This window comes from Pseudonaja textilis, chromosome 6, assembly GCF_049901715.1.
Source record: "Pseudonaja textilis isolate UNSWEBS1 chromosome 6, rPseTex1.2, whole genome shotgun sequence".
NCBI classification, from domain to species: Eukaryota; Metazoa; Chordata; class Lepidosauria; order Squamata; family Elapidae; genus Pseudonaja; species Pseudonaja textilis.
The window spans coordinates 14651982-14671912 of record NC_141995.1 but is presented as its reverse complement, the minus strand read 5'-3'; the positions used below and the strand labels follow the sequence as shown (position 1 = coordinate 14671912).

The following is a 19931-nucleotide window of genomic DNA, read 5'->3' as shown; positions in this document are numbered from 1 at the left end:
CCTAAATGTCATTCTTTTTTAAAAAAATATACATACTGGACTGCTTTTATCGATTCATTTTAGGACGCTAAGATTCTGAATATAGATTGGGCTGACCTTAGATCACTTTCAGACGGTTGAACATTTATTCTAAATAATCATATGGTATGTTATTTGATTTAGAGACATTTCTCAGACTACTTTTTGAAAAATACTTAAGTTGGAGAAGCATACGGGGATTTCAACCAGGTAAAAGATTTTAACAGCTATTATACAGTGGTTTGTACTGAAAAATTATATTTTGCTTGAACATACAAACTTGAACTTATGATTTAATTTTTTTTACAAAAGCAACAATAAATTTGATGACATTATTATTTCCATATTTCTTTGGTTTTCTAAATACTATTTTTTTCTACCTCACATACTTGTGAACCCTCTCTTTTTAACCCACTAAAGAGTATTTTGCAATAACTCACCTGTTTCGGTTGCTGTCATATCTTGCTCTAATTTTAACTTCTGCTGACTGATTTTGAGCATGGATTCTTCTATGGTCCCTTTACTTATAAGCCTAATAACCTGCACTTCTCTAAACAAAATAAAACAAAAACAAACAACATCAAATACTTATTCATATAATTATGTAAAACAGTGTTTATAGTTTATTACAAGTATATTATTTCCCATCTGGCATAATTATATAAAAAATGAAGCTTGTTTATTTTTAGCAATGCATTTAGTGACTAAGACAAACATAAAGTGACAGCAACTGTGGATTAGAACTGTGATGCATACATGTATCATATGTCATAGGCATATATCATACATGCAGAGTATCAGACAAAAATTGCAAAACAACTTTAGCATTGAGAATTCCTATGTTCATATAGGGATCACTAAAAATATTTTACCAAAAAAGGAGTTATTTTAAGCCTGCCTTTTTTGTATCTGTTTTCTTGTATTGCAGCCAATTCCATAATTTCAATGAAGTGAAACCATAGTTTGATCAAACAATAAAAGAATAACAACAAAACACAAGACTGGCTGACACTAGAAATATAAAAACAATGTTAGCTTACGTAAGTAAGATAAGTATTGCTAGGCAATGGTATAGATGGATGTAGGGACAGATAATTCTTATAATTGTCTGAGACTCTATATCAAGGGTGTCAAACTCGATGTGTTGTGTTTGACCTCGGGGCGGGGTGTGTGGCCAGCTCGATGTTACTTGTGTTGGGGCACTTGAGGTGGCCCGAGCACTCTGCCAGTGAAAATGGGCTCCAGGTGTGTTTTCAACTGTGACACCTCCTGCAACCCTCTGCCAGCGAGAGGCATCACTATTTCCAGGGCAGCCCCACTGGCCGAATCTTAGCACCCCGTTGGCTGGACCTGGACCCGGGGCCTTGAGTTTGACACCTCTACTCTGTACAGTCTTCTTTAGGCTTAAAAAAAGAACGAATGAACCAAAGTGTAAAGTTGATCTCCAATCAAGGTATTCACACCAACACACCAAATTAATCATAATAAAATCAGCACTTTATAAAATTGGGAAAGTTTTCTTATCAATCCATACCTAGTCTGCCCAACTCTGTGGCATCTGTCTTCAGCCTGTTTGTCATTGTAAGGATTGCAGTCAATATCATGGAGAATGACCACATTGGCCGAAGTCAAATTAATCCCAAGGCCTCCAGCTTTAGTTGAAAGCAAGAAAATAAAGATACCCATATCTGAATTGAATTCATCTATCAAATGTATCCTATCCAAAAAGAAAGAAAAAGCAAAGCATTTATTAGCACGCCAAGTCTTTTTAAAAAAATGAATCTCCTATTGGTTGGTCACATTATAAAAACTGGCATATGTACCCGTTCATTTGTTGAGCATAGCATCAAAGCATATATAAAGAAAATCTCATGTAGCAGATATGTTCTTACCTTTCGGAGATCTGTGTCTTTCCATCCAGTCTAAGATAGCGATATTGCTCATGTTTCAGGAGAACTTCCAAGATGTCCAGCATCATGGTAAATTGGCTAAACAAGACAACTCTGTCACCCTAATGGACGAATGAATACAGTTAATTTATGAAAAAGCTCCTACTTTCTTCAGAAAGTGAAGTACACAAATATTAAAGCTGCTTAGACTACAGAGGCTGGATTTAAAACTAAGCAATACATTTGAAAGTCAGTGTTCAAATATTTAATATATTTACTAAGTTGAGGACCAAACTAGTCTACTGTTTTCAAGGGACAAAACAGCCAATGTGATGGCTTCACTTGATCATGAAATAAACATGTATCTGTTTTTGTCAGCTGTAATCTGTGTATAAGCAGTGGCTAATAAGAATTATTAGAGAATTGTAACTTTAGACATAAGTAAAACTCTATTTTAAATTTTTTTTAATGACTCTGTAATCCCTTGGGGGTAGAGTTGGGGCAACTGAATGGAGTTGAGTGTTTACTGGCTGGTAGCCTTTCCTGTCACCAATACAGAGTTCACAGCTGATATTTACTCATTGTGCCCAGAGAGAGAAATATCTGCAGCTACCTAGGATCAAACTCACAGCCTCCAGATTGTGAGGCGAGAGATCTACCTCTAGGCCACTACATCACTCACATTAGCAAAACTCTATGAGATGCAATAATAATACACTGCTAATAAAACAGGAAGAGGCTAATATATTAGGATCAGATTACTTTATTCTAGTTTAAGATGCAGAAAAATACCATCTGAACATAAACTTGTGCAACATAAGTGCATAGTTAGTTTCTAAAGAAGATTTTATGTTTCAATCTTGGAACACTCAGTAGCAAATTACTACAAAAGATATTTCTATTTTTGTCAGATATGCAGGCTTGTCTTTACTTCAAAAGAATAAATCTACTTTGTCTTTTAAAAAGTAGGAATTTAGGCTAAAAAAACTTCCCCTCGTGTTATTTTGCAAAGAGGTCAGAAAGTTATAAGTTTAAAAATAATAAATTTATTACTTATAAATTCTCAAACATTATGCATTCTGTTATCATACAGAAACTCAGAAGCAATTGGTCCCAGCATGGGATTGACATTGCTTTGAAGGAGAACTCATAAAAAAAATTAAAATGTTTACTACAGGAATAAAACACTTAATATCAATTTTCAAGATTTTTCCCCAGTAAAGTAAGTTGTCAGTAGCATTGAGTCGTGATGGCGTGGTGGTTAGAATGCAGTATTTCAGGCTAATTATGCCAACTGACAGAAGTTTGATTCTGACCAGCTCAAGGTTGACTCAGCTTTCCATCCTTCCAAGATGGGTGAAATGAGGACTCAGATTGTTGGAGGCAAATATGCTGACTCTGTAAACCTTTGAGAGGACTGTAAAGCATTGTGAAGCTACATATGAGTGCTATTGCTATTTTCTGAAATTACACTGCCTTCATCTCCACTTCTGAAATAGCTTCAAGAGTTTCAAAAATAATTCAGTTGGTTTAAGGATTAGGGTTATTACCTTAAGCTTGGCCGCTAAAAGCAATATTTATGTATTCTCCAAAAAGGTCCCTAAAGATTAGAAAACTAGATTTCTTAGCTCTGAACCTCACTTCATTTGGCCATCAGTTCTATAACCAACAATTAGCTGTCATTGCCTCTCTCCTCTCTCCTCTAGTTAAGGCCTATTTTGTTATATTATAAAGTGTATAATAAAATTCATTTAGGGATTGATTACATTTACACCCTTCCCCCCAATATACTATTTTTCACACAAACATTTGAGGAACCTACCTGATGAAGAGTCCCTATGAACATGTTACACTAGCCATGGATAAATTGTGAGCAGGCAGGATTTTTAGCCATGGTTAATGACAAACCTAGATAAACGGTATTGAGAGGGCAGATGAGTTCATAATCCTACAAGCAACTGCTGATCTTTAGCCCTGGCTAATGTATCTATTGTTTGTTTTCCAAGAATCTTCAAAGGTGAGGAATTTGAAGAGAAGAGAGCTTCCCCTAACTAATACGAATATTGTTTTCTAAAATGTGTTTCGGTCAGTATAGATTACAGCTGAAAACAGCTCATTTATTTGTAGAGGTTAATATATCAAAAAGGGATTGGTATGAAGGGCGCACCTTTTCTTTAAAATCCGATAAAATGTGTATTAGTGTCCTAAATTTTCCAGAATCCAAAATTAGATCCATTTCAAGTTTGAAGTCCTGAATATTTGCATACTGTTTACAAAGCAAATGCAGTTCATAATCAGTCATCACACACATATCTTCAAAAATAAGATCAGGGTTTGCTTCACAGTGTGTAGGCTCCTAAAAGAACAAAAAAACCTTAGTTATTTGCAAATGAATAATATTAACATGCAAAACACACCTACTGTCCTGTAATTTATTTTTATCCGACAATCCGGTTTTTTAGAAGGCTCCTTGGTGCTCTCTGACCTTGCTTGTTTTCTTGCAGATGTGCCCCGTTTTCGGCCGTGACTGCCTCCTGCAGCCCTCTGCCAGGAAAAATGGAGCTGGGGAGGCGCATATTCTGCAGGAGGCCATCCAGGCTGAAAATGGGGTGCGCCCCTCCCCCCCGGGGCTGTTTTCGCTGGCAGAGGGCTATCAAAACAAACTAAAAACAATAGGACAAATGTTTCCCCTTTTGCATTTGAGCTTGCAAGAATAGGAAAGGAGAAAGAGAAAGAGGAAAGACAAAGGAAAAGAAGAGAAGATAGGAAAGAGGGGAAGCAAGAAGAAAGGAGAATGAAGAGGAAGGAAAAAGAAAAAAGGAAGGAAGATTATAATGAGAGTGAGGGTCTCAGGGAAGTCCTGCTTTAACATTTGGCCACCATAGGTGTCCCCGAGATGAGTCTCCCGTGTCATGCCCACCATGGCCACACCCACCCACCTCATGTCCCACCAGCCTTCTGAGGTCAAACTGATGCGGCCCTCAATGAAATCAAGTTTTACACCCCTGTTCTAGAAGACTGAGCTTCAGCGGCTTTAATTCTGTTCTCCTTCCACCTGACTGATTTCATAAGCATGTAGGCCAGAAGAATAATTGAGCCAATGCTATTGGTGAATCCTTCATTTGGCTGTCACTTAATTTTAGTCAAGTGGGAATAGTGTTTTACTTATTGTTTTTAAAAAACAAACTTTGTATTTTTATTACCTCCCAGAATTTCATGGGGGAAATTGGTGCCCATATAAAGTGAAATAAATAAATGCAGAACCTTCTGAATTTGTCTTGATCGTGCAGGGAGATACACTTTTCCTATTAACGACTGCACTAAAGCCAGATTTCAAATTGTGAGCAAGTAGGACAAATGCACCTTGGGTGATCATTTTCCAGGTTTTTTTTAATCCTTTCATAACTTTGGGCAGATTACAAAATTAGAACACTTTTATTTATGTTGTCATATAAAACCATTTTTCATTCTAGAACTTATTCCCAATCTTTTTCAATTTTTTGAATGTTTTATTTTGACATAGTTTCTCCAAAAATATAAAGTGACTCTTGACAAGACAGCCAGATTGTTATAATGGTTGATGTAACAAAACAGGCAGATTGTAAGTTTTAGTCCTGCCTGAGGCACAAAGTCACCTGGGGAATTTTGAGTCAGTCACTCACTCCACCCTAAAAAGCAGGCAAAAGCAACCCACTTCTCAAAAACCTTCCCAAGAAAACCTCAAGGATTCCATTTACAGGTAGTCCTTCACTTACGATCACAATTAAACCCAAAATTTCTGTTCTTAAGTGAGACATTTGTTAAGTGAATTTTATCCCATTTTACCTCAGTTGCCTTAGTTGTTAAATGAATCCCTGCAGCTGACAAGTTAGCAACCCGGCTGTTAAGTGAACCTGTCTTCCCCATTGACTTTGCTTGTCCAAAGGTTGCAAAAGGTGAGCACGTGACCTTGGGACCCAGTGGCCAAACATCTGAATTTTGATCACATGATCATGGAGATGTTGGAAATGTCGTAACTGTGTTGTAACTTTGAATGGTCACTAAGCAAACTGTGATAAGTTGAGGACTACCTGTATTTATTGATTCATTTACTTACGTAATAAGTAACTAATTTATTTATAATACAGGGCTCTTCAAACCTGGCCACTTTAAGACATGTGGACTTCAATTCCCAGAATTCCCTAGCCGGTTATGCTAGCTGGGGAATTCTGGGAGTTGAAGTCCACAAGTCTTAAAGTAGCTAAGTTTGGAGATCCTTGATTTAATATATCACCCATTTCTGAGGCAAATGCACCTAATGACAAAACTAAAATGCATCTATTACTTACCTTGAGCATGAGTTTTGACATGGCTCTAAGTTTTTCCGAGGTATAATACTGGCGGTGTAGGAGAGGATGATTAGCCATTTTTCTTAGCTGCATCATGACATTCCCCATTTCAGGATTTTTTTCTATGAAGAGAAACAGGCATCAGGAAAACATATCCATATGCTTCAAACATGTTAATTAAAAAGTCTTTTTTTTTAACAGATATTTCTAAAAAAACCCAGTAGAGCTCGGTGTATTTCCTCCCTTGTGCAAAAGAAAAATGGCTGAGAAGTATTAATACGCATTCATACCTTGACCATCAACAGATTTCTTAAAGCAGCTAAAAAGATCCTGGTACAGTTTTTCCTGTTTCTCAGTCATTTCACACCACTCCACAATGTCTCTTTTGGGAGGTAGTTGCTGCAGCACCTGGCAGACCAAGACCGAAATTCTATGTATTAGGAAAACCAACTTACACACACAGATACAAATCTGGAAGTTCTACGTTATTTATAGTAACCTGATATCAAATAATTATTTGTCATGGCAGAATAAAGGCATACCTCTTCTTTTACTCTTCTCAAGATGAATGGTTTTATTATCTGCTTTGCATGTGTAATTCTCTCCTTTTCATAAATGCTATGCTCCTCAGATGCTTTCTAATAAAAAAATCAAAAACATAAAGAACATTTCATACTGTCAATGCAAGAAAGGTAACATGAACAGAGATCATACGTTATTTGTCCTTAACATGAATATCTTGATTCAAAATAAAGCTTCATTCAAATTCCATGGTAAGCAATAATGTGTCCTGTTTTAGTTTAATACAATGTTTGAACCCAGTCATTTTTGTTTATTAAACAAGCCACAGTTAAACCACAGTATGTGTGGGTTACATACAGCTACATTGTGGTTATGACAATTATTAAAATGTTTACTATTGTACAGAATATTTAACGGAGGTATACAATCAAGATCAAGGGAAGTACTAATACCACTCTATAAAGCCTTAGTAAGACCACACCTAGAGTACTGCATCCAGTTTTGGCCACATCATTATAAAAAGATGTTGAGACTCTAGAAAAAGTACAGAGAAGAGCAACCAGGATAATTAGGGGGCTGGAAACTAAAACATATGAAGAATGGTTATAGGAACTGGGCATGGCTAGTCTAATGAAGAGAAGGACCAGGGAAGACATGATAGCAGTCTTCCAATATTTGAGGGGCTGCCACAGAGAGGAAGGGGTCAAGCTATTTTTCTAAAGCACCTGTAGGCCAGACATAAAGGATGGAAACTGAACAAGGAGAGATTTAACCTTGAAATAAGGAGAAACTTTCTGACCGTGAGAACAATCAACCAATGGAACAGAAGTTGCCCTCGGAAGTTGTGGGAGCGCCATCACTTGAGACTTTCAAGAAGAGATTGGATTGCCATTTGTCAGAAATGGTATAGGGTCTCCCGCTTGGGCGGGTGGGGTGGGTGGGTTGGATTTGATGACCTACAAGATCCCTTCCAACTCTGATTATCTGTTATCTGTTATATCTAAAGATGCAAAGTTGAAGATTGCATTATGATTTTTCTGAACTATGTTTTAAAATTATCTTTAAATTCACAATGCAAAATTAACAATAATCATATAACCATTTCAAAACAATAAAAGCATATACTTACTGCACAAAATATACTTACTGCTTTAGAAGAAAATATCCTCCGGATTTCACTGGTGCTACTACTGAACATGTGTGGCATTACAAAATTCAATAGGGACATAAGTTCTAAAAGATTATTTTGAACAGGAGTCCCAGTTAGCAGCAAACGATTTTTTGCCTGTTTTGATAAAAACAAATAAGCAGTGATTAGAAGATGAAACATTAAATTACCAACATTTTGCCAAAACATTGTATTAGAAGGTAATACAATACAATACAGTAAGTATTATGAGGTAATACAATACAATAAAGAAGTAATACAAAACATTGTGTTACTTTTCACTGTTGAGAAGTGTAATATTGTCATAGCTACACATTTTAAAAATGGCTTACAATATTTAAAATAAGGAAGTTGCAAATAACAGCCTTAAATGTCACCGAACTGAAACAGCACAGTGAAAAATCTCAACTGTTTTTGTCCCGACAGATAATAGCTACCATGGTTGGCTATATAGTTAATCACAACAGTATGCATGCATGATTGTTTATTTAAAAAAAAAATAAAACCACCTCACTCATAATTTTTAGCTCTGCAACACCTACAAAAGAGAAAATAGTGCAAAACAAACAACCACCAAGAAAATAAAAAATAATATTCAATGCCCAACAGTGCTGGGGGTAAAACATGAAGACATAGTACTGGAAGGGCTTATTCCAAAGAGCAGGTACAGCAACACAGAAGTCATGTCTCTTAGATCAGGGGTCTCCAACCTTGGCAACTGTAAGACTTGTGGACTTCAACTCCCAGCTGAGGAATTCTGGGAGATGAAGTCCACAAGCCTTAAAGTTGCTAAGGTTGGAAATCCCTGTCTTAGATTGCCTTGTTTCAAAAATGGGTTTCTCAACTCTATGCAACCTTGTGAGACAGGAAGACATGATAAGAAGAGATAGTCATGCAGGAGATGTGGCACCCATGGCTTTATAAAGCTTCTATATTTAGACCTAAGGCTTATTGTATATTTACATAATTCAGTTAGGTAACTCTACAGGACTGCAATTTAATGTTGCAAAATGAGAAACAGACTATGTATTAAAATATTTTATTAATGATGTAACATTTAGTAATCCCTGAACATGTAAATCATAACTGACAAAAAGAACCAAGAGTAAACAATCAGTGCCTTACATTAATTGTCATCAGATGTTGATAGCGTACAGAACCCATATTTTTTAGCATATGACCTTCATCAAAAATTGCATAATTAAGTTTCATCTTGCGAAACAGGCTACGATCTTCTGGACTACTAATTGCACAGTTATACCTATCAAGACAACAAACTATGAGCATATGTTGCTTTACAAACACGCATACATTTATTGATTTTATATATATATACACACACACACATTCTAGCATTCAGTTCTGATAGTACAATGCATGTTTAAAAGCAGGCATATTTAAATAAAAGAGCTATTTAATGCTGGCAAGAGTTTTAAGAACCATTACCAGAAAAAATATAATTACTAGGAGCATTTGAACTGTAGCTGTTGTTACAATTTGAATATTATATTTGCTTTCGGTTGCATTTTGTATGCAACACTGTGGCACAATATGCACAACTATTTTTCCATTACAGGTACTCCTTGCTTAGTGACTGCCTGGACAGCAACTGTTCCGAGTTACAATGGTGATGAAATGGTAACTTTATGACCAATGCTTGCATTTATGACCTTCCCAATGTGTCTTTCCATCATGTATTTGTCATTAGTCAGTCAGTATGCATTATCTTGTGTAAACACATAAGCACAGCCATGGTCATGTGATTTTTCATAGCGAACATGTTGCTTAATGACTGAGTTGCTAGTCCCACTTGGATCATTAAATGAGACTACCTGTAGTATATTCATCATACAGAACAAAATGTCTAAAGATAATCTTTTACTGGGAAAGTTGGGAATAATTGTGTGCTCCAAATATGCTGACACAGTAGAAAGGCCACAAAATTATTGTAATACATTTATTCTCTGCCTGTTATGAAAGCAGTGCTTACTTCAACTGTAGTTATTGTCCCCAACATATTTTCTTTCTGCATGCAATGAGTAATAATACTAATGGGAGAAAAGAATGTACTAATATATTTTTATTTGCGCAAATTAACTCTGGATTTCACAAAATGTTTGAAATATTACTATATGTGAAGTTATACATCTCTTTTTGAAATTATTATTATAAATTATGTCATTTATTCACTTGTCATGCTCAAGTGAAACACTTGAACAGAAGTACTTCGTTATATTATAACTACATTTTTAATGGATTGCTACTTACGTTGTCACAATCACATTGAAATCTGCCACTTTATTGTGGATATCCATTCTGAGATGCCTCCTGTCTTCTTGAGAACCTAGGCAAAAATGGAGAGCTAGACTTTATAGTAATTCTAGGTAATTTATTAAACCATTCTTATGAATTCACAAGTTGTTTGCTATAATATGCCATAAAAACATAGAACTGTATTTTGGCTGTAAATATTTTACCTTGAAACACAATTTCTTACCGTAATAAAATAAAATCTGGAGTTCTGGACACCACAGGTTAACTTCCCTTATCCAGTTATCTATTGTTAAAAAAATACATGAAATTGTTAAAGAAACGTTTTATTAATCTACACACAAGTAAACATGAGTCCTAACTTGCTCACCCTAAAGTACAAAACTACAACACAGTGTGATTGGCTGTGTTGGGATTCTCCTCACTAATGAAGCCATCATCAGTCATTAGGTGTCCTTGGAATGTATGTAGAATTGCACTATTAGTGGAAAGAGCCCTACACTCTTTGGAGGAAGGGTTGAAGGTATACATAATTTTAAACATAGTGAAACTGGGGTGAGGGTGGGTAGTTATTTGCATTGCAGGTCCTAAAGTTCTTTACGTAATCTCTTATTGAATTTTTCTTATAATATAAAGGATGTTCCTAAAATAAACCTTTCTGAGATTCTCCCTAATTGAACCTTTAGACCAGGGGTGTCAAACTCGCTTTGTCATGGCATCGTCATGTGACCTGTCGGGACTTCCTCCCCTTTGCTAAACTGGGGCGTGGCCAGTGCGTGACACATCTGGCCCGCTGGGCCGGGAGTTTGACATCCCTACACTAGGGAGAGTCAGATTCTAATCCAATCTCAACCATGGAACAGTGGTGGTATGCTACTGGTTCAGCCCAGTTCGGCCAAACCGGTAGCAAAAATTGCTACCTCAGTAAAAAAAAAAAAAGCCCCCGACAATCAGCTGGGAGGAGGGAAAAAAGCCTCCGATCAGCTGAGAGGAGAAAGAGAAAAGCGCAGGATCGGCCCTCCCATCCGCCCCTGCACTTTTCTCTACTTTATCTTCTCAGCTGATTGGCGCTGCAGGCCTCAGCTGGTGTGTGGAAAGCTGCGCACGCATGTTAGATGCTTGCACACACGTGCGATCATCGAACTGGTAGTGGAACAGGTAGGATCCCACTGCTGCCATGGAAGACTGGTCTGCGTAACTTCAGGCCAGTAATTGGTCTAATTCTAACTTACCTCACTGTGATAGAATATCTAGCAAAGCCTGGAAACACAGAGCAGGAAATGTGACTATAGGAGAGAAGAGAATTTTCTTATTACAGAAAATATTCCTTAGTCCATGGGAGCAGGGAAGTGTGAGGAAGACACTAGTAACTCCTCCATACTTATACTGCATAAAAGTTGATCAGAAGAATGGGTTTGGCAGACTTTTAAGATTCTGTCCAGTATCCTGTAGCAATAAAGCAAGGGACCCAAATGACTGCTGTTTTCTGAGTTTGCCAACCTTGATCCTCAGTAATCATGTGATCCCTGCCACTTTTGTTAGTGTGAACTGGTTGCCGGGTAGCTGAACGGCAACATGTGAAGGGCCAGTTGCAAGTACCATTTGTTCAGTACCATCCCGACTTTGAATGGCTGCTGAATGACTGTGCCAGCCAGCAAGGACTACCTGAGGCGGTTGATTGGCTCAAAGATAAATGAGCATAGGAATGAATCTCAATGCTCCAAAGCCATCTTGTAGTTTTTCCATTTTTAAAAATTTGCAATGTCTTTGGCCTTCTTTCTGAGCTAGTTTCTGGGAAATGCCTGTTTCAGTACTTTTAAGGAATACAGGTGGCCCTCAAATTAAAACAGTTCGTTTCATGACAGTTCAAAAGTTACAACTGCACTGAAACAAGTGACTTATGACCTTTTTTCAGTTATGACCTTTGCAGAATCTGCATGATCATGTGATCAAACATTCAGATGCTTGGCATTTGGTTCGTATTTAGGATCGTTGTTGTGCGCCAAGGTCATGTCATCACCTTTTGTGACCTGACCAGCAAATGGGGAAGGCAGATTCACTTAACAACCAGATTATTAACTTATCAACTGCAATGATTCACTTAACAACTGTGGCAAGAAAGGATGTAAAATGGGGTGAAACTGAGTCCATGGAGGAGAAGGAGCTGGAGCTGGGGTTGGACAGAGGTCGAGGGGGCAACCTCATTGGTTTTGGAGGAACATGGGAAGGAGCAGGACGAGGCAGCTCCCGGTCCCTCTGGCTTGGGATGGCTTGTCAGCCGGGAGAAACGGGGGCATGACGACCAAGGGGGGTGAAGAGAGGGCAGGCAGAGTAGATGAGGAGTAACAAAATTCAAGCGATGAGCAAGGACCGCCCCCTCCTTATCCCCAAGCATGGAGTCGAGAAGCGGGAACAATGCAGGCTGACCTGACAACTTGGGAGGAGAGTGCCCCATCCCTGTTCACAAGGCAGAACTGGGGACTGAGACTTAAGGAGACGCTGTGGGGAGGAGCACTTGTTGGAACAAACATGGAGTTTGGTGTGCCTTTGCCAATGTCTGGAGTTTGCCGGACTTCCTGCCTTGTTCCTTTACTTCCTGGACTCATTGCCTTGTTCTTTTGCTTCGTTGGACTCCTTGACTTTTCCTTGCCCCGCTGGACTTCTTGCCCTGAAGCCTTTGTGCTAACAACGTTTTGCTGGACTACTAGCAGCTAGAGGCTGGTGTGTGTGTGTGTGTGTGTGTGTGCTTTGCTCCAGGACTTCCCATAAACATGGAAGTGTTTGAGGGAAAGTTGGAGCAATAAAGGGGTGTATTGAACTATCAGCTGACAGTGTTGCTTTTATGCCTTGCCCCGGGTCATCACAGAAACTCACTTAACAAATGTCACATTTAACAACAGAGATTTTGGGCTCAATTGTGGTCATAAGTCGATGACTGCCTGCACTTCAGGATTACCTGTACTAATTTAAGATTTTCTCACGATGCTGTAAACATACCAGGCAGCTCTAAATATGCAGGGGCTCTAAGACTATGCTAGATTTCTATCCTGCAAAGGGCATAAAGAATGGTCTTGAAGGATCTTGAAAGATATGTTACCAAGGCAATGATTGGACAAGTGCAACTAAAGTCCATTCCAAGAAATATGGAGGAAAATGTTTCAGACAGGCCCCACGCTAGGTCCATAGTACATTCTGACTTGCAAGATTCTGTTACAATATCTATCTAATAAAATAGTTTTTATGCATACAAAATATGGTATTGGATTCTTAGACTGGTCTATTCTATTAAAGCTGATAACATTCCTAGGTTTAAACACAATTGAAAGCAGATGTTGAATGTTCAATTATCTACTCGGAAATCAGTTGTAATATCATACTCTTAACTCTGTGAGGCTTTGCCTTAGCTTTAATAAATCCATTTTTTCAAAATTTGCAAGAAAAAAAATAGAAATATTTAAATTCCTTTAGCTTTTTTTCCAACACAAGGGTCTAAGATTTTACCTACCTATTGTTGATGCGGGCACAACGATCAAATGTGGACCTACATCATCCGCTTGATAAAGATATGCCAGAAAAGCAATTGCTTGAATGGTTTTTCCTAAACCCTAGGTAAAAAGTAACTTAAAATAGAATTATTTTTATAGCACAATGCTATTCTTAAATCTAAAATATAGAAACATATTTAGAAGTAAATTATAAGCTTTTTGAAATGTTACAATAATATTTCCTCATTCAAATATTTTGTAATATCTCTAATCTATACAGTACAACTGGTAAACTTTTTCTTCATTCTTCATTCATGCAATAAGTCTAGACTTATAAGAAAAAGCCAGGCCCTTCTTGGCAACTACTGTTTCTTTGTCCATAAAACTCAGTCTCAAGTTTTTTTTAGTTTTTGATATTTTGTAGTCTCATGATTGATTCTATTAATGGCATCTTTCTGAAGTTGCAAGATAACCAAATTACTTTTTTCCCCCAAACCCATCTGGAATGCGCCAGTCAACACACTCACAGTATGATTTAGTCCCAGGTCTTCATGCTAACCCATTCAGACATGTCACTTACTCTCTTGCATAAGATTATATTAGCTAATGCGATGCAATGGTTAAGGAATTAGATTAAGGCTGGAAAAGACCTGTGTTTAAGTCTTTTCTCATCCATGGAAATCCATTAGTGACTTTGGGTCAGCTACATGTGTTATAAATTATTTCAGTACAAATAAAAACTACATTGTTTTCAACTTACCATTTCATCAGCTAAAATACCATTTAAGGAGTGCTTATGCAAAAGTGCTAGCCAATTTAAACCAATCTTCTGATATGGCTTAAGTTCCATGCTGACAATAGAAAGGGAAAAGTAGTTACTGTTGTGTGAATTCAACTTCCCTGACCTACACAATTTCATGTAACATAGTAGCTAAAAAGACACAAGTTACTTAATCAAAACTTGCCTTTGTGTTACAATCATGCTGCCCTCAACTGTCCCACTATTATACAGGAAATAATACTAAATTATGTTACAGTTTTGGTATGAATTAGAACATGTAAATATGTCAAATGCTTCAAAGCATTTACAATAATTGTAACAAGTCTTGATGTACAAAAGCTCTCAGCTTGCTCTGCCAACAAATTAGTCCTTTTAATTTTAATGGAAGACATTTAAACACGATTGCAATTGTCTGTAAACAGTCTGTGGAAGTGAGTGAGTGCACAAGTGCGCAAAGCTCCATTTGTACAACAGTGGGCACCTCCCCATGCCACCAATTCATGAAGCCAGAACGGTTGGGGACCGCTGTACTAGAATGTGAGTTTCTCTGCCCTTAATTGAGCACCTTAACCATCATACTATATCACAGTCTTTCTTTTCTGTTTATGTTGTTGCGTTTATTAATAAGCAATCTTGCTAACCTTGGATTTAGGATGGATGGTTGGTCAATGTTCCATCCACCACCTCCATTTCCAGTTATTTTTGTGACTTGTTTGGTCAGTTTATTTGAGATCTCTTCGCATTTGTTCATAAGTCTTAGCACAACATCTCTTTCTCTTAGCAATGTTTTGCAATTCCAAATAATATCTTCCGACAAGCCATTTGTCTTACACATTTTTGTGAACTACCAGAGAGAGAGAGAGAGAGAGAGAAGGGAGGGAGAGAGAGAGAGAGAGAGAGAGAGGAGGAGGAAAAAAATAAGTCACTAGGTTTAAGTACAAAATCAAAATAAATTGAACATAGAGAATCCATCAGTTTTATTCCTCAGACTTTTTGGTTATTCTAACTTATTTTTCTCAATAAATTTTCATTTTTTATTCAAAACATTAAAATACAAACTACAAAAAGGAAAGAAGTTCAAAAACAAAGCAAAACTGGACAAAATTTAATTACATTAATAATTATTTATTAAAACAATTTACTGAAGTCTTATCCATTAAACATTGGAGTAGCATATGATCAGAGTTTCCTGGCCTGCCCATAGTAACACATATTAAGTAATTAATATTCTTGTGCATTTTTAGAATGAATTCACAGACACCATGAACCCAAAACAGGATTTTTCAAACTGCTTTAGCTGTTACATTTGATTGTCAAAGTATAAAAACTGTAAAATTGTGTTTCAACAAAAGAGGGTGCTATTAATATGCAGCTGAAAATTTGTTAGAATCTATGTAGTTTATTTCTTTGATGTGCTTTTATTTGTTAGGCAAAGCTAACAAAGTGATAAAAAAATAAAAAATGAAGAGTTGCAAAGCATACATAGGACTTATTTGAGAACTGCTGGGGCTATGTCCATGGCTCCCAGTGATAAATTACTTTGGCAGAAGGTTGCTATATACAAACCATTATTTCTAAAAGAGAAAAAACCGCTAAAGTTTTCAAAGCTAAACTTTTTCACCACCCACCTGGAAAAGTTGGAATGCCCTTTTAAAGCCAAGATAATCAACCTGGACAATACCTGTCAAAAATCTATCCGGCAGTTTTATGATTGCTTCCAGCACTAAGAAACATCCTCCGTGCTTGTTTAAACAGGGCAATAACTTGTTATAATGCAACAGAATGCAAAGTAAGATTTATTTTCCTAATCCTAAAGCTATAAAGAACTTTTGTTGAATTCATGATTGTAAATCAGTTAAAAAATAGCATCTATTCTCTGCTTCTAAAGAGATAATCCCTTCATAGTGTGCAGGCTAAACAGGCATCCTTTTATTTTTATTTTGGTATTGTACAGATTCATAATAAGAACATAAGTTAAATGCATCTTACAGAAATATCAAGAATTTAAAAAGTCCATCTGTTTCCAACACCATTCTTAGAAATAAAGCTGATGCTACAGGGTAATTAGTTTTAACATTTGTTAAAAATCAGATAGAACAGGAAGCTTGTAAGGTGCTATGGAAAGTTTAGGGAAGCACACACATTCTTTCTTTTAATCTTTAATCTTGTTTAAAAATTAAAACCAATTAATATTAATTCTAATTCAACTGTAATGTTATGGTGGGGAACTAGAGCCACAGTAACAACAGTAATCCCAAAGCTTATTTAGCTCTTAGCCAAAGCTAATGAATTATAGCAAAGCACCTTATTTTATGGACTGATGTAGCAAAATAACAGAATAATGGGATTTACACCATTTAATCTTGTAAAATGTTAATTATTTAATTTATACCAACAATATCCATTAATGGGAGGTGCATTTCAGCTCTTCCTTAGAAAGTTTGGCTTTTATTTGGCAATTCTGATGAACTCTCTATACAGATTAAATTGTTATGAAATATGCTTGAATTTAAGTAGGACTGAACCTCTAAAAGTGAATTATTTTACCTGTAAAGACATTTTAATAGGTTAATTCACATTTTCGATAATTATTTTAAATGCCTAAAGGCCAGACTGATGTGAAGAAGACTTCACATAATTTTTACAAGTTAACCTTAAGTTAAGCCATCTATTAAAAAAACCACCCAGTTTGTTTCATGTTGCATTATCTCCATCTGTTTCCAAATCTTGAGTAAAAACAAGGAACACTTTAGCCACTCTCCAAAATAAATCTTATGAATTATGAAACATTCATCTTGTACAAATTTAACTCAAATTAAACAAACTCCATTTCCTAAGTACGCACACAACCCAAGTCAAAATTATGTGTTCCAACCTTCCACATATTACAATGAAAGTGATAATATATTGGTAAATAAAAACTTCTATATAGAAACACCTGCAATAAAACAAAGTCAGTTTCTGAGATTTAATCTGGTGCAAAATATAGACAATCAACCCATTGGACAGTTGAGCCTGAAGTTGGAAACTGAGCATTTATATACCCTAAGGTGGTATTTAGTTATCTAAAGGATCTGATTTATTTATCCCTTTAGATCAGAGGTGTCAAACTCAATTTCACTGAGGGGCTGCATCGGGGTTGTTTGACCTTGGGGAGCTGGGGTTACATGTGGCCAGGGTGGCTGTGGCCAGCTCGACATCATTTGGCCTCCCCAAACTCCATTTTCGCTGGCAGAGGACTGAAGGACACTGGTGCGGCCGAAAATGGACCCTGGGCGGGCTGTGCTCAGCCTCTCTGGGCTCCTTTTTTCTGGCAGAGGCATTGCAGGCCAGTCCTTCGCTGTTTCCAGGGTAGTTCCATGGGCCAGATTTAAGCACCCTGCAGGCCAGATTGGCCTTGAATCTGACACCCCTGCTTTATATACACCTAAGTAACCTTATTTGTAGGTTGGACAAGAGAAATTTTTAAAGTCAGATTTTTTTCAACAACTGTGCACCAACTGATGAATAACCTTCTAATAGACTTGTATGTAGCCCACTTTGATTCAAATACTCAATCAGCCCTTTAAAAATTATTTCAAGTTGCTTTCTCATTTCTAGTTCTGTTGACTTTTTAACAACATATATTACTTTAAGTTTCTTAACTTATTATTTTTTAAAGGAAATGTTTATTTGCTACAAAATATTTTGTAAAATATTGTTTTAAATTATATTATATTACCAATATCAGTGGCTATAAAAGTGAACACTGTCCTTGGCTGCATTAATAGAGGAATAGAATCAAGGTCATGTTAAGTGTTACTACCACTTAATAATGTGTTGGTAAGACCAATCTTGGAATATTGTATTCAGTTTTGATCACCACAATACAAAAACAGGAAAGTGCAGAGAAGAGGAACAAAGATGATTAGGGGACTGGAGACTAAAACATATGAAGAATGGTTATAGGAATTGGATATGTCTAGTTTAATGTAAATAAAAACTAAGGGTGACATGATAGCAGTGTTCCAATATCTAAGGGGCTACCACAAAGAAAGGGGGGGGGGGGGCAAGTCAACCTATTCTCCAAAGCACCAGAAGGCAAAACAAGAAGAAATGGATGGAAACTGATTAAGGAGAGAGCCGATCTAGAACTAAGAAGAAATTTCCTGAGTGGAATGACTTATCTCTTATTTTGGGTGGTCCAACACTGAAGGTTTTTAAGCGCTTGGACAACCATTTGCCTAAAATGGTATAGCATTCCCTGCCTGAATATTGGGTTGAACTAGAAGACCTTTGAGGTCCCTTCCAACTCTGTATCTGTTATTCTGCTCTAATGGACATACATACTCATCATGATATTCCTTTTCAAGATAAGAAATGCTTTGTTAAGTGCAAGATAGGAATATGTTATACTATGAAAGGTATCAAAATATAAGGTAGGAAAAATAATTAAATCTACTTTTCACAAACACCATTCACCTTACCTCTTCAGACATCTCTAACTACCCCCACCACCTACAATTGCATATGTTGCTTGACAGGCTATCTTTTGTTCTTAAGTTACCACACATCTATTTTTGAGATATGGATCTCATCAACTCCATTTGAACTTTAAATAATGACTCGATGGAATTATCTATTACAAATGGCACCCATTTTGTTCTAAAACATATATTAATATCCATTCCAAACTTTATAAAATGATTTACTTATTCATTACTAGACTAGTCTAATTATTGAAAAGACAGCTGTGGATAATTGCAATAATTAATACAGAAACTTTATAAAAATGTATTTTCCATATCCAAAACTAACCTATGGTTTACATCTAAGCTTGCATACAAGAGTCTAACTAACATATACAATTCAAATTCTTGCTGTGCCATAAACTCACTGTGATTCTTTTATTATATATTTTTTAAAAAAATATTGTAAGCAATTTTAATTTATAACTGAATAATTTATAAAGCAAAATTGATATATGAAAAAATTAAGTTTATAGTCTCTTTTTGAATATTTATGCATTTTTCAAATTTAAAAACCACATATAAAATTATGAACCATCAAATCCATGTCAGCTCTTAGATTTCATGTTTAAAATTAAAGTTGTTTAATGTCTTTGTTAAAGAGAAACTGGAATACTTTCATTTTTTATTTATATTTCGTTTCATAGTATGACTTTCCACCCCCAAACACCAACAGAAATGCTGGACAGCTGAATAGTCTGCTGTCAGTGCTTTTAGAAGTTATTTTTTCTTGAAAACTTCCAAGAATATAATTTGCTGAATTTCATTAATATTAGGGCATGTTATTACAGAAGCTAAGTAAATGTTTTGGTACTGACAAATAAATCCTTTATGAAAGAGGTTTGAATTAAAACAGGCCTATACAATTTAATTCTGTGGAACTATTTCAAAGAATGGCAGCCAACTTTAGCAATCACTATTGCAAAGAAACTGTTTAGACAAAACTCAACATGTTTCTAAA

General features: G+C 36.3%; 1 protein-coding gene across 2 annotated transcripts in view; it reads right to left on the bottom strand.

The window, feature by feature from the left end:
• Nucleotides 1-19931, bottom strand: part of SMARCAD1 (SNF2 related chromatin remodeling ATPase with DExD box 1) — a 40733-nt gene that overhangs the window by 1471 nt on the left and 19331 nt on the right. For both annotated transcript variants that reach the window (XM_026698316.2, XM_026698317.2), the window contains 14 exons: nucleotides 15104-15306; nucleotides 14442-14532; nucleotides 13702-13801; nucleotides 10423-10482; nucleotides 10194-10269; nucleotides 9051-9186; nucleotides 7905-8042; nucleotides 6778-6873; nucleotides 6526-6643; nucleotides 6236-6357; nucleotides 4075-4263; nucleotides 1911-2029; nucleotides 1553-1735; nucleotides 459-568 (listed from right to left, as the gene is read on the bottom strand). In XM_026698316.2, the coding sequence (XP_026554101.1) occupies nucleotides 459-568; nucleotides 1553-1735; nucleotides 1911-2029; nucleotides 4075-4263; nucleotides 6236-6357; nucleotides 6526-6643; nucleotides 6778-6873; nucleotides 7905-8042; nucleotides 9051-9186; nucleotides 10194-10269; nucleotides 10423-10482; nucleotides 13702-13801; nucleotides 14442-14532; nucleotides 15104-15306 (1741 nt within the window). The remainder of the gene's footprint in view (nucleotides 1-458; nucleotides 569-1552; nucleotides 1736-1910; nucleotides 2030-4074; nucleotides 4264-6235; nucleotides 6358-6525; nucleotides 6644-6777; nucleotides 6874-7904; nucleotides 8043-9050; nucleotides 9187-10193; nucleotides 10270-10422; nucleotides 10483-13701; nucleotides 13802-14441; nucleotides 14533-15103; nucleotides 15307-19931) is intronic.